At 36.0% G+C, this 13,218-nt stretch overlaps 1 protein-coding gene across 10 annotated transcripts in view; it reads left to right on the top strand.

Annotated features, from left to right (window-relative positions):
- BCLAF3 (BCLAF1 and THRAP3 family member 3) overlaps positions 1-13,218 on the top strand; it is a 67,203-nt gene that overhangs the window by 36,529 nt on the left and 17,456 nt on the right. For 8 of the 10 annotated variants that reach the window (XM_068533980.1, XM_068533971.1, XM_068533974.1 and 5 more), the window contains 4 exons: positions 4,632-4,807; positions 6,319-6,433; positions 7,146-7,209; positions 8,690-8,805. In XM_068533980.1, the coding sequence (XP_068390081.1) occupies positions 4,632-4,807; positions 6,319-6,433; positions 7,146-7,209; positions 8,690-8,805 (471 nt within the window). The remainder of the gene's footprint in view (positions 1-4,631; positions 4,808-6,318; positions 6,434-7,145; positions 7,210-8,689; positions 8,806-13,218) is intronic. The other 2 variants (XM_068533981.1, XM_068533977.1) reach the window with 2 other exon arrangements.

The following is a 13,218-nucleotide window of genomic DNA, read 5'->3' as shown; positions in this document are numbered from 1 at the left end:
CTTGTGATTGGTCTGTTCATATGTTCTGTTTCTTCCTGGTTCAGTCTTGGAAGGTTATACCTGTCTAAGAATTTGTCCATTTCTTCCAGGTTGTCCATTTTATTGGCATAAAGTTGCTTGTAGTAGTCTCTTAGGATGCTTTGTATTTCTGCAGTGTCTGTTGTAACTTCTCCTTTTTCATTTCTGATTTTATTGATTTGAGTCCTCTCCCTCTTTTTCTTGATGAGTCTGGCTAATGGCTTATCGATTTTGTTTATCTTCTCAAAGAACCAGCTTTTGGTTTTATTGATCTTTGCTATTGTTTTCTTTGTTTCTATTTCATTTATTTCTGCTCTGATTTTTATGATTTCTTTCCTTCTGCTAACTTTGGGTTTTGTTTGTTCTTCTTTCTCTAGTTCCTTTAGGTGTAAGGTTAGATTGTTTACTTGAGATTTTTCTTGTTTCTTGAGGTAGGCTTGTATAGCTATAAACTTCCCTCTTAGAACTGCTTTTGCTGCATCCCATAGGTTTTGGGTCGTCGTGTTTTCATTGTCATTTGTCTCTAGGTATGTTTTTATTTCCTCTTTGATTTCTTCAGTGATCTCTTGGTTATTTAGTAACGTATTGTTTAGCCTCCATGTGTTTGTCTTTTTTACGTTTTTTTCCCTGTAATTCATTTCTAATCTCATAGCGTTGTGGTCAGAAAAGATGCTTGATATGATTTCAATTTTCTTAAATTTACTGAGGCTTGATTTGTGACCCAAGATGTGATCTATCCTGGAGAATGTTCCGTGCGCACTTGAGAAGAACGTGTAATCTGCTGTTTTTGGATGGAATGTCCTATATATATCAATTAAATCTATCTGGTCTATTGTGTCATTTAAAGCTTCTGTTTCCTTACTTATTTTCATTTTGGATGATCTGTCCATTGGTGTAAGTGAGGTGTTAAAGTCCCCAACTAATACTGTGTTACTGTCGATTTCCTCTTTTATAGCTGTTAGCAGTTGCCTTATGTATTGAGGTGCTCCTATGTTGGGTGCATATATATTTATAATTGTTATATCTTCTTCTTGGATTGATCCCTGGATCATTATGTAGTGTCCTTCCTTGTCTCTTGTAACATTCTTTATTTTAAAGTCTATTTTATCTGATATGAGTATAGCTACTCCAGCTTTCTTTTGATTTCCATTTGCATGGAATATCTTTTTCCATCCCCTCACTTTCAGTCTGTATGTGTCCCTAGGTGTAAAGTGGGTCTCTTGTAGACAACATATATATGGGTCTTGTTTTTGTATCCATTCAGCCAGTCTATGTCTTTTGGTTGGGGCATTTAATCCAATCACGTTTAAGGTAATTATCGATATGTATGTTCCTATGACCATTTTCTTAATTGTTTTGGGTTTGTTTTTGTAGGTCCTTTTCTTCTCTTGTGTTTCCCGCTTAGGGAAGTTCCTTTAGCATTTGTTGTAGAGCTGGTTTGGTGGTGCTGAATTCTCTTAGCTTTTGCTTGTCTGTAAAGCTTTTGATTTCTCCATCAAATCTAAATGAGATCCTTGCCGGGTAGAGTAATCTTGGTTGTAGGTTCTTCCCTTTCATCACTTTAAGTATATCATGCCACTCCCTTCTGGCTTGCAGAGTTTCTGCTGAGAAATCAGCTGTTAACCTTATGGGAGTTCCCTTGTATGTTATTTGTCGTTTTTCCCTTGCTGCTTTCCATAATTTTTCTTTGTCTTTGATTTTTGCCACTTTGATTACTATGTGTCTCGGCGTGTTTCTCCTTGGGTTTATTCTGTATGGGACTCTCTGCGCTTCCTGGACTTGGGTGGCTATTTCCTTTCCCATGTTAGGGAAGTTTTCGACTATAATCTCTTCAAATATTTTCTCTGGTCCTTTCTCTCTCTCTTCTCCTTCTGGGACCCCTATAATGCGAATGTTGTTGCGTTTAATGTTGTCCCAGAGATCTCTTAGGCTGTCTTCATTTCTTTTCATTCTTTTTTCTTTAGTCTGTTCCGCAGCAGTGAATTCCACCATTCTGTCTTCCAGGTCACTTATCCGTTCTTCTGCCTCAGTTATTCTGCTATTGATTCCTTCTAGTGTAGTTTTCATTTCAGTTATTGTATTGGTCATCTCTGTTTGTTTGTTCTTTAATTCTTCTAGGTCTTTGTTAATCATTTCTTGCATCTTCTCAATCTTTACCTCCATTCTTGTTCCGAGGTCCTGGATCATCTTCACTATCATTATTCTGAATTCTTTTTCTGGAAGGTTGCCTATCTCCACTTCATTTAGTTGTTTTTCTGGGGTTTTTTCTTGTTCCTTCATCTGGTATATAGCCCTCTGCCTTTTCATCTTCTCTATCTTTCTGTAACTGTGGTTTTTGGTCCACAGGCTGCAGGATTGTAGTTTTTCTTGCTTCTGCTCTAACCTGAAATTTAGTCTTTTAAAAATAATTATACTTTTGCTATAAGGAAAAGTTTCTAGAAACTTTAGAATGCAAAATGTTCTAGGTATTTCCATTTATAAATTTAATCACCTCTTTGTTCATATTTTCCTTTTTACTATTTCCCATGACATTACTGATCAACAAGTTAACAATTTCACGAAATACCCCCAATACAAGTAGTTAAGCTGAAAAGATCAAATATTCTCATTTGAGATGCATTTTAGACAGTTTTAAGAATTAAAATATAGCCAACACCTGTATTCTAATACTACATCTACTTCCGGTCTGATTAAATCTTCCAGGTCCTCTGTTCCCTCCCACCACTCCACCCCGGTTTTCCTTCTCTGTTTAAGGATATTTCCCCTGACATTCACTTGAGTGTTGTGTGTAATAACTAAGAAGACATTAAAAAGCTACATTAAACCTTAATTTCCTCTTCTACACAATTAAGATCCATCCACAAAACCAACTGCCTGGCAAAACAACAGTAACAAAAACCCAACCACCAAAACTAATGGATAATCCCTGCCCTCTGGAAGCTTATAATAGATAACAAAATCTGTATGACACATGTAAAGTTTTCCTTTCTCGATTTTCTTCCAGCTAATAACGATCACAAAGCACTTTCCCAGTCATTAGTTTGCTCATGTCTTCCTAAGAACACATTTAGAGTTTTTGGAGTTGAGGGAAAAGGATTAGGGAGACTGACACTCCCTTAATTCAGCATCTCATTACTTTTTTCACAAAAGTCCCCTAACTGGCCTTGTCAACCGCAACGCCCTTCCAAGACACCTGATAGAAGGCAGTCCTCTGGCGGCCAGAACTGAGCCTCCCACCCTCTCCCATCAGCTAATCCTGTCACATCAGGCTGGCAGTGTGGCGGTCTTACCTTCACACCTCCTGCCCTTCTATTTCCTTTCCCCAGACTGCTCAGATCACACAGCTCAAAGTTCCTGGGTGTGTTTTCTGCCTTTGTTAACCTATAAACGTAAAATGTCTTTCAGCTCATCTCCACATGTCTAAAACACACCAACCTTCAAAGCCTAGCTCACACGTCAACTCTGAAACTTGTTTTTCGGGAAGAGCCAAAAGCTATTCAGAGTTAAATGCAGAGGAGTAAGATGGGTATAAGCTGGTTAGTGCCATTTTGGGTCCAAAATGAGGAATAAATATAAATAATGAGGCATTTTCTTCTGTGGCGCATAAACTGCCTCCAGATGAAGAATATGAGTAGTTTTAAGCAGGAGTAGCATTATTGGAATAAAGTAAACTTTCCCACTAAGACATTTGGAAGGATTATGTTCATAGGAATGCTTAACCTCTGGGATGAAAAGCAAAACAACCAAGACATCCATTGTCTCGATATCATGGCACCTCCCCATAGGGCTATTGGCAAAGATTAAATGAGATAATGTTTGTAAGCTCTGAGCCCCTTTGTTTGGCATGAATAATTGTTAGTTATATATCATAATCATGGCTTTATAATGGTACTTAAAGGTCAGGAAAGCTCTTAACGAAAGTTGTAAAGATTCAGAAAGCATTAAAATGGTAAGATGGTTGGGGTTATATAATAAATGGTAGTATTTCTTTAAGGATATATTTAGGGTAAACACTATCACTGCTCCTAATGATCATAACTTTGATAACAACTAAGACTATTTTCTGAGAGTTCAGTGAGACTTTGTAAGTGATTAAATTAATCTCAACAGAATTTGATTTCAAAATACTGTTCTCAGCTTCTCATTACTGACATGGAGGTTTAAGGCCTTTTATGAAGTCAGAGACATTATTATGTTTGATATCAGCTTTTAAAGTATGGTAGTATTTCAAGATAGTGTAAGTTTGCTGGCTTTACAATTTTATGGACATTTGGGAGTAGAAAATAATCTGATTACTTTTTGCATATTGAGTGTCTTCAATGCCTTGCTGTATTTTTTGAAGTAAAAATTGTTTAGCTTAGAACTTTGAGGATTTTATTATTAAAGTGGCAAATATTTAATGATCTCTGATTTGAAAAGGAGAACTCAAAACCGTGTACCTATAGCTATTTTCTCCTCGTTATTGTACATGTTTTATGGCATACAATTTAGTGCCTTAATTATAAGAAAAGATAAACATCTTTTTAGTTTTATAGCTATCGTGATTAACTTTTAAAGTTATTTTCTCAGTAAAATAGTCTCAAATTTAGTTAAACATTTACAAATTATTCTAGGGTTGCTTCTAGCTATTCCACAGAGAGACAGATGTCACATGATTTGGTTGCTGTTGGCAGGAAAAGTGAAAACTTTCATCCAGTGTTTGAACATCTTGACTCAACTCAGAATACTGAAAACAAACCTACAGGAGAATTTGCTCAGGAAATCATAACTATAATCCATCAAGTTAAAGGTTGGTATATTTCGCACATACATTAGGGATAACACAAAAATAATGTACTGACTTTTCACGAGACATAGGTAAATATCTGTGATATTGTAGTAGTAATTAATATTTCATTGTAAGTTAGATCATTAATTAGGAAATCTGTTGAAGAGAGTAGCACGTATTAATTCAAGCCTAGTTGTTCTTTATATGTAGTTCCAATAACTTGATGCTTCAACTCATAGTAGATTACAAATTGAAAGTTATAAAGGAAGAGGTTGGCTGCTGCAAAAGACAGGTGTACTGAGAGCAGAAAGAAACAATAACTGATAACGGAATAGGAAGGAGGAAATAACAAAAACCAGATATGAAACTCAAGAAACTCAAGAAATCTGGACGTATAGGTCATTTGGTCGTGTTCTTAAAGCCCCTGAGGGCATTACTGGGACTTTGTGCCATAAGGATGATGCTAAGTGATCAATAGAAGATTCCAGTTTGATTTGTTATACATTATGACATCAGGACATTGCATAATAAATACTTCAAAGGTTTACATTGAGCTGTTGTGTTTTGCTTTTGCTTCTGGCCAGTTTCCATTAATTGGAAAATTTAGTCATGTAAAATAACTTTCCTTATTGATGCTGCATAAATAAGGCAGTTGTGGGTATTATAAACTGGGGTATTTCGAGAATTTCAAAATTTATAATTTTATATTTCTTACTAGATAACTGTGTTAATCTTTTTTACCTTCATAAAACATATTTTGCAAATGAATTATTTTCTCTGCAGCCCTCAAACTAAGGCATATATTTACTTTAAAGCATGCAGTTTGAAACAGTTCACCTTCTCAATTCCAGCCCCTCTTACCCAAAAGAAGTGTGATTCTTAGCAGACAGGGAGCTGGTATTGCAGAAAAATTCAGGAGATTGTCCCAGAACAGGAACAGTAAGTTAGGGAAAAGGATTGCTTAAGTAGCATTCTCATGGGTCAAATGTATTATCTTTCTCTTTATTCTGTTAAAAGCTTGTAGCATAGCCGCTTTCAGAATGTCTTCATGAACTTCAGTTAATGTTAAAGTAAAATGGCATTAGGAGGCCTTCTGTGATACGTAAACATAACATTTAGCATTTGTTCAGAATTGTTTTGATGCTTCAGGGTTGTTTTTGGAGTTATTTTTTACTCTAGGTGAAGAGTAGAGCTCTATACCAGCTTTACTTCCCAGATGTAGGAAGATCTTACCTTGGAGAAGAAAGGTCCTCTCTTTGAGAGAGCCACTATCTTTTCCCCGGGCAAGTAAGCAGGCATGTCAAATAGGAACAGAATCTTTGGGTTCATAAATCCGTTTACTGTTGCTTGGGCTTGGGAAAGCGTGTGAGCACTACAAATTAGTCTGTGGAATAAGTTTAGGTCCCATATGTTTTCAAGAGAAAACAGGTTGGATGTTTTTTAATAGTCCCTTCTTCCTGTGCTTATTATATATAATCTTTTAAGTGGAATCAGTTTTACATTGAGATAAAACTTTTTGTTCCCTTTTGCAGCAGATTATTTTCCATCACTTGGAATTACTCTACATGAGCGTTTCTCAAAAATGCAAGTTACACAAGCTGCAGATGTAAATGAATTTAAATTGAACTCAGATCCAGAAATTCACAGGTAATGAGTGATTATTGTATGCTCATTTAACTCATGGGAATGAGCCTCAGAACAGGTTGTGGGAAGGTGCTGCCTGCCTCCTGGGCTTGCTGTAGACTCTAGAACTGCATTTCCTGCCTAAAAACAGGACTAACCCCAGCAGGTACTGGGCCAGTGCACTTTGATAGACTAGGTTGTATTGAAGCCATGACTAGCATTGTTTAAATGTGTAGGACTTTGAAAATATTTACCTACCTAACTTTGATTCTGCTGTGTCTGTAGTAATTGCCTACTGAAGTTATCACTGGAAGATGAAAGACAGTTGTCGAGCCATTGAAATCATGGGTTGCTTCATGTGGTCAGAAATGGCTGTTCTGAGGGCAGCCGGATGAGAACCTATGTCTTCTTCTGCTGGCACCTGTCCAAACAGGTGGTGCGCCCTGTCTTGTGAGCTGAGTTGAATCAATGTTAGAATGCGGTAGATCACCGGAGCCAAGTTTAAGGTTACACAGACTAGTGATTTGAGAACCACTAAGGCGTCACTGTGATGTTGTTTACAGGATATGTATGTCCTGGGAGACTGCCATATAGGTGAAAAACCACCTGGTAGCAGATTTCTTTTTCTTCCTCCAAGACACACCAGCTTTATTTCAAAATCCATTCTGTAACAATGGAATCAAGGTATCAGTGTATAACATAATTATTTAATTGTAATATGCCTTTATTATTTTAGGAGAATAGATATGTCTTTGGCCGAGCTTCAGAGTAAACAAACTATGGTATATGATTCAGAACAGGTAAGTGAATATAATTTTTGATGAGAGATTATCTTATTGTTGGTATACTAATGGGAAAGGGAACTGGTCATTGGGAGTAAAAAAGGTAGTTAAAGTGGGTGAGGAAGAATGATTGAGACCCAGGAATCTGAAATTTACAAAGCTCTCCAAGTGACTCTAGTTATCAAAAGGTTGCAGAGAGAACACTGGCAAAAGACAAAAATATGCCCTAAGAGAGACAATCCCTAAGGGTAACAGCTTTGTAAAATTGACATAAAATTACAGTGTTTAATGTTCATTCCAAAACTTCACACTGTAAAGCTTGCAGAAAGTATGTTTGATACCTATTTTTTCCAAAGCAGTCATGTGGGGTATATTTTTAAGTTGTATGTAGAATGAATGCAAAGGAACTTAGTTTCATTTGACACTGCTCTTCTGTTTACTGAAGATTGTGTGAAAGATTCTATGGAATATGAACTAGAAAAATAATGGAAATAATACTGAATTTTTTTTATTGTTCCCACCCATACCACCTCCCTCCCCGCCATTTCTTTGCTAATTAGAAAAACTATCTTAACTAGCCCAGGGGGAAGAAAACTGGCTCTTGTTTTAGAAGAAATATATCAAGTTCTAAAAGAACTGCTAATTTATTCATTGAGAGTGAAGAGTTTTTATAGAGGAGAGATTTTAATACATTTGTGATGGAATATATAAATAATATTTTCACTTGTGAATGGTTACAGTTTTATTGTACTTATGGAGATAGGTTAGTTTATTGAATAAATGATATTTTCAGAAAATTTCTGCTTATCAAAGTACTATAATAAACTTATAGGAAATTTGAGGATTTTTTAAAAATCACCTCTAATTCAACCACTTAAGACAAAATATTATTTGATCATCTTTCCTTGCAGTCTTATGTCTAGCATTTTAACATACACTATCACAGTACATGTAGTTTTGGATGCTTTATCTTTTTACTTAAACTATAGTAACATTCCTTTTATGTAAAATCTCTGAACTCCCAATGACCTTTTTATAATTGAGGCTTTGTAAGTTTTAATTAACTTTTTTCAGTAAGTGTTCTTCCATGGTTACTTCCACGTAGTCTACATTATCATAATTTAAATGCTTGTACATTATTCCTATGACTTAAATTTACCATAAAATTGTTCTTCCCTTCTCCTTTAAATTTTTTTCACACTTAAGTTACTTTCATTTTATGGTTATTTTTAAAATATAATATTTTGAATATACTTGGGTAGATAGACTTTTCTTTGGTATAGAGTCCCAGAAGTGGGATTCTTGGTTCAGTGCTATGAACTTTTCTGACTCTGTATTGTCAATTGTGTCTCAAAATATTTTTATCAGTTTACACTAGCATGAGCAGGATGAGTACAAGGTAACTTATTTAGGACTTTTACTTAAGGTTCTTGTTCGATACGGTCTTTGTGCAACTAACAGTAATGTGAATGGTTTGTCTTCTGTCAAAATTCCTCAGACTCTGGTCAAAATAATAGATCCAAATGACCTACGACATGACATTGAAAGAAGGAGAAAAGAACGGTTACAGAATGAAGATGAGCACACTTTTCACATAGCTAGTGCTGCAGAGAGGTAATCAGTAGATGAAAAACATCCTGTTATCAGACAGCTTTTGGTTTTAGCATATTTTCCAATTTTCTGTGTGTGTTGGTAATTTTCACTTTAGTGTAGGAATTTAATTCTTCAAATCCATTTTACATGTTTAAGTGAAATCTGTTAAAATGTTTCAAAGTTTTTCAGTGGTCATCATATGCTATTTCATTGAAACAATAAAAATTATGGGGTAGGTGAGTATTTGAGGTCTTTGTAATCTAGAGAGAAGTGTAATAGCTTTTTTAATATTAGCAGGAGCCAAGACCAGCAAATTTATGGACTATTTGGCTCGAGCTAATTGAAACTCTGACACATTCTGGCCTTTAGATTCTGGTAGTCTTTGAATGTTGCAAAATTTCCTGAGGTCAGAACTCTTTGTGGATGTCTGTCCGTGAAACAGAGGCAGGTGTAGTAGAAAATGCAGAAGAGACCTGAGTTTGAATCCTACTTCTGCCAGTTTACAAGCTGTTTGCTCTTGGGCAAACTTGCCTAGTTTCTGGAGCCTTTTCCTCTATAAAATGAGAATAACCAATTTATGTTGGACAGGTTAGAAATATTAAATGAACTGGCACATGTGAAGTACTTATGTCATGAGTGACAAATTGATTGTCAGTAGATCCTTGTTTTTCTTTCCCAACCCTGTACCTCTTTTTAGGGGCTCTGAGTATTCTAGGTTGGTCCCAGTTTATCCCTAGTCCTGAGAACTATGTAGAACTCATGGCAACTCTGGGACCTCATATGATTATGAGATATAATTTAATGGGAAAAAATTTCCAGTTCACTCAAGGGTCCTCAAACTATTTGGATCTCCCAGAAGGTGGGAATGTATGAATAGGAAGGGCCAGTGCTAATTCTCTTTCCATAGTCCTTAGTTTCAAAAATTAAAATATTTGACTAGACTTATAAGTCACGTCTATGGCTAACTAGGTCAAGATACATGGAGCTTGTTTAAAACTGGACTTGACACTGACAATAAGTTTGGGACTAATTAAAAGATAGCAAAACTGTGTGCTGAGGCATATGAAACAATTGAAAATAGTTAAAATCTTGTCCCTTGGTGGGTGAGTCTCCAGTTTCCTAATATGACACGGCATGACTGTGCTCTTTAGTGACACAAGCTCTCAGTCATGCTTTTCTTGACTACTCAGCAAGTGTGAGAAACTCAATGTACCAAGAAAAAGGTTTTTTAAAACAGATTTAAGATAATCAACATATTATAAAGACCATGTAAGGCCTCAGAATATATCTTTACCCTTTGAGGTGATGAAGAGCTTGAGCAATGGAGTTAACACCTGAGTTCAACTCCTGGCTCTGTAGATACCTAGCTATGTGACTGACCTTGGGCAAGTTACTTAATCTCTGTTTCCTCAGCGTAAAATAGAGATAAGAATTATACTTACCTCACGGTAGTGGTGAAGATTAAGTAAAGTGATGCATGTAAGCTACAGAGAAGTTGGTCAGCATTAAGTATTATTAATGTTAGCTTTGAGGATGGCGTTGTAGGGTGCAAAAATGTCTTCCTGCAAGGTGTCCTTTTCTGGATCTGTTGAACTGTTTTATTCGTATTGGATGGCTGGTGTGGCATGGTGGAGCCATGAGGTGTTTTTTTTTTTTAATTCAGATATTACTGACCATAAAATTCACCTTTAGAAAGCGAAGAATTCAGTAGTTTTTAGTATAATCACAAAGTTGTGCAACTACCACCACTATCTAATTTCGAAACATTTTCATCACTCCAAAAAGAAACCCTGTACAATTAGTTGTCACTCCCTATTTCTCCGTCCTCCCAGCCCGACAGCCACTAATCTACTTTCTGTCTGTATGGATTTGCCTATTCTTGACATATAATTGCAATCATATAACAGGTGGCCTTTTGTGACGGGCTTCTTTCATGTAGTATAATGTTTTTTATGTTCCTCCATGTTGTAGCATGAATATTCCTTTTATGGCTGAGTAACATTCCACTGTGTGGATACACCACATTTTGTTTATCCATTCACCGGTTGATGGATATTTGGGCTGTTTCCACTCTTTGGCTATTATGAATAATGGTGCTGTGAATATTTGTATGCAAGTTTTTGTGTGGCTATATTTTTCACTACTCTTCTGTATATACCTAGGATTGGAATTGCTGGTCCATATGATAACTATGTTTAACTTTTTGATGAGCTGCCAGGCTATTTCCACAGTGGGTGCACCATTTTACATTCCCACCAGCAGTGTGTGAAGGTTCCATTTTTAACACATCCTCACCAGCAGTTGTTATTGTTCATCCTTTTAAAAAAATAATATGGAAGCTTTAATCTCTCACTTTATCCTAATTCAATTTCCTTGTTAACATAAGAAAAACATTTTATCCTTTTATCTTAAAAATTCAATTTATCAAAATTGACCTCATTAATATTTTTGCATAAACCTTTTTAATCAAGTCAGTGTATAGATTTCCATAGAAATTCAGAAGAAATGAAATCTGAGGAAATTATAAATCATAGGATGTAGCTATTTCCCTCCTGTGTGATTTTTGTTTTCCCCTTAAAAGTTGTATGCAGACTCTGTGTCTCTGTTTGCTCACCATTGTATTCCTACTGCCTTGGGCTCAATTCATCTTTGTTGAATGAATGAAGACTTTCCAAAGGTGTAGACAGGACAGAAGATACTGAAATTGTAATGCATTTAGATCTTGATCACTTTTTACTCCCTGATACCTTAAAACCTTTCCCAAGCAAGCCTCACACCAGGGCATTCTGTCTTGTCTCTAAGACCCTGTTGTTCTCTATTTTTTCCCACTTTCAACCAGTCTCTTACCCTAAAGTCTCCATGTCTCCTGCTGACACACTGTTTCTCCCTCTTGTCACCAGCATTACTAAGTTCCCTACACTGTCATTGAGGTGCTGTGTTATACGGGCGTGGTGTGTGTGTGATAAAGCAGCTTCAAAATAGTATCAGTAGACTTCAAGAGGACATCAAACTGCCTAGATTTTCTTTTTAGCTAGGCAAGTTATAGAAAACATCAGTTTTTATTTTTGCTGTTGTAACAATCTGTAATCTACTGAACTAGAGTTAACTTTATAAAGATCATTTATTCATCTATTCAACAAATATTTATATATTAATGTCTATGTTCTAGTCAGTGTTCTAAGCACTGACTTAGAACACTGAATTTGCACCATTTTAAGCATACAATTCATTGGCATTAAGTACATTCACGGTGTTGTGCAACCATCACCACTACCCACGTCCAGAATTTTTCATCTTCTCAAACAGAAATTCAGTACCAGTTAAACAGTAACACCCAACCCCCAGCCCCTGATGCCTCTATTCTTTCCATCTCTATGAATTTGCCTATTCTGAATACCTCATACATATATAAGTAGAATCATGCAATAATTGTCCTTTTCAGTCTGACTTATTTCACGTGGCATAATGTTTTCATCCATGTTGTATCATGTGTCAGTATTTCATTAAAATAATTTATTCCTTTATAAGGCTGAATAATATTCCATTGTATGGATACGCCACATTTTGTTTATCCATTTTTCTGTTGATGGACATGTGGGTTGTTTCCATCTTTTGGCTATTATGAATAATGCTGTTATGAACACCGGTGTTGTTGTTTTTTTGATTATAGCCATCCTAGTGGGTTTTAAGTAGTTTCTTGTAGTTTTGATTTGCATTTCCCTGATGACTAATGATATTGAGCATTTTTTCATGTGCTTTTTGTGTGTCTTCTTTGGAGAAATATCTATTCAAATCCTTTGCCAATTTTTAAATTGGATTATCATATTTTTATTGTTGAGGTGTAAGAGTTCTTTATATATTCTGGGTACTACCCGTTCATCAGATATATGCTTTGCAAAGAGGATTTTTTAGAGTCTACTGTTTTGTTTATAGAAGTAGTACATGCTAATGGTGAACATTTGGAAAAATATAGTAAAGTATAAAAACAAAAATATAAGGCATTCTTAATTTCACCAGTCAGGGATGATTACTGTTAATATTTAGTACATTTCCTATCGTTTATTTTTTTCTGGGCATATATGTGTATATTTTAAACAAGTGAAATTATTCTCGGTATATGACTTCGCCCCCTACTCTTTTGACTTACTATCATATCATGAACATTTTGACAGAATATGGGGTTTTTTAACATTTCAAAAAATCCTGAGTGGCTATTCCATGTCAGGTTCTGGGGTCAGAGCTGGGACCACAGAACGAACCATCCGCAGTGCCTCCTGTGAAGGGATCGCACCTTGCTTGGTGAGAAGGTACACCAGTAGTTACAAACACTTGTGAAGACCCCAAAGTGCCACATGTGCACATAGCAGGGACACGTAGTCCACCTCAGAGGGGTCTGGGAAAGCCTTCTTGGAACAGGTGCAGGTGGGGCTAAAT

The sequence above is a fragment of the Eschrichtius robustus genome, chromosome X (assembly GCF_028021215.1).
Source record: "Eschrichtius robustus isolate mEscRob2 chromosome X, mEscRob2.pri, whole genome shotgun sequence".
NCBI classification, from domain to species: Eukaryota; Metazoa; Chordata; class Mammalia; order Artiodactyla; family Eschrichtiidae; genus Eschrichtius; species Eschrichtius robustus.
This window is presented reverse-complemented; position numbering and strand designations above follow the sequence as displayed.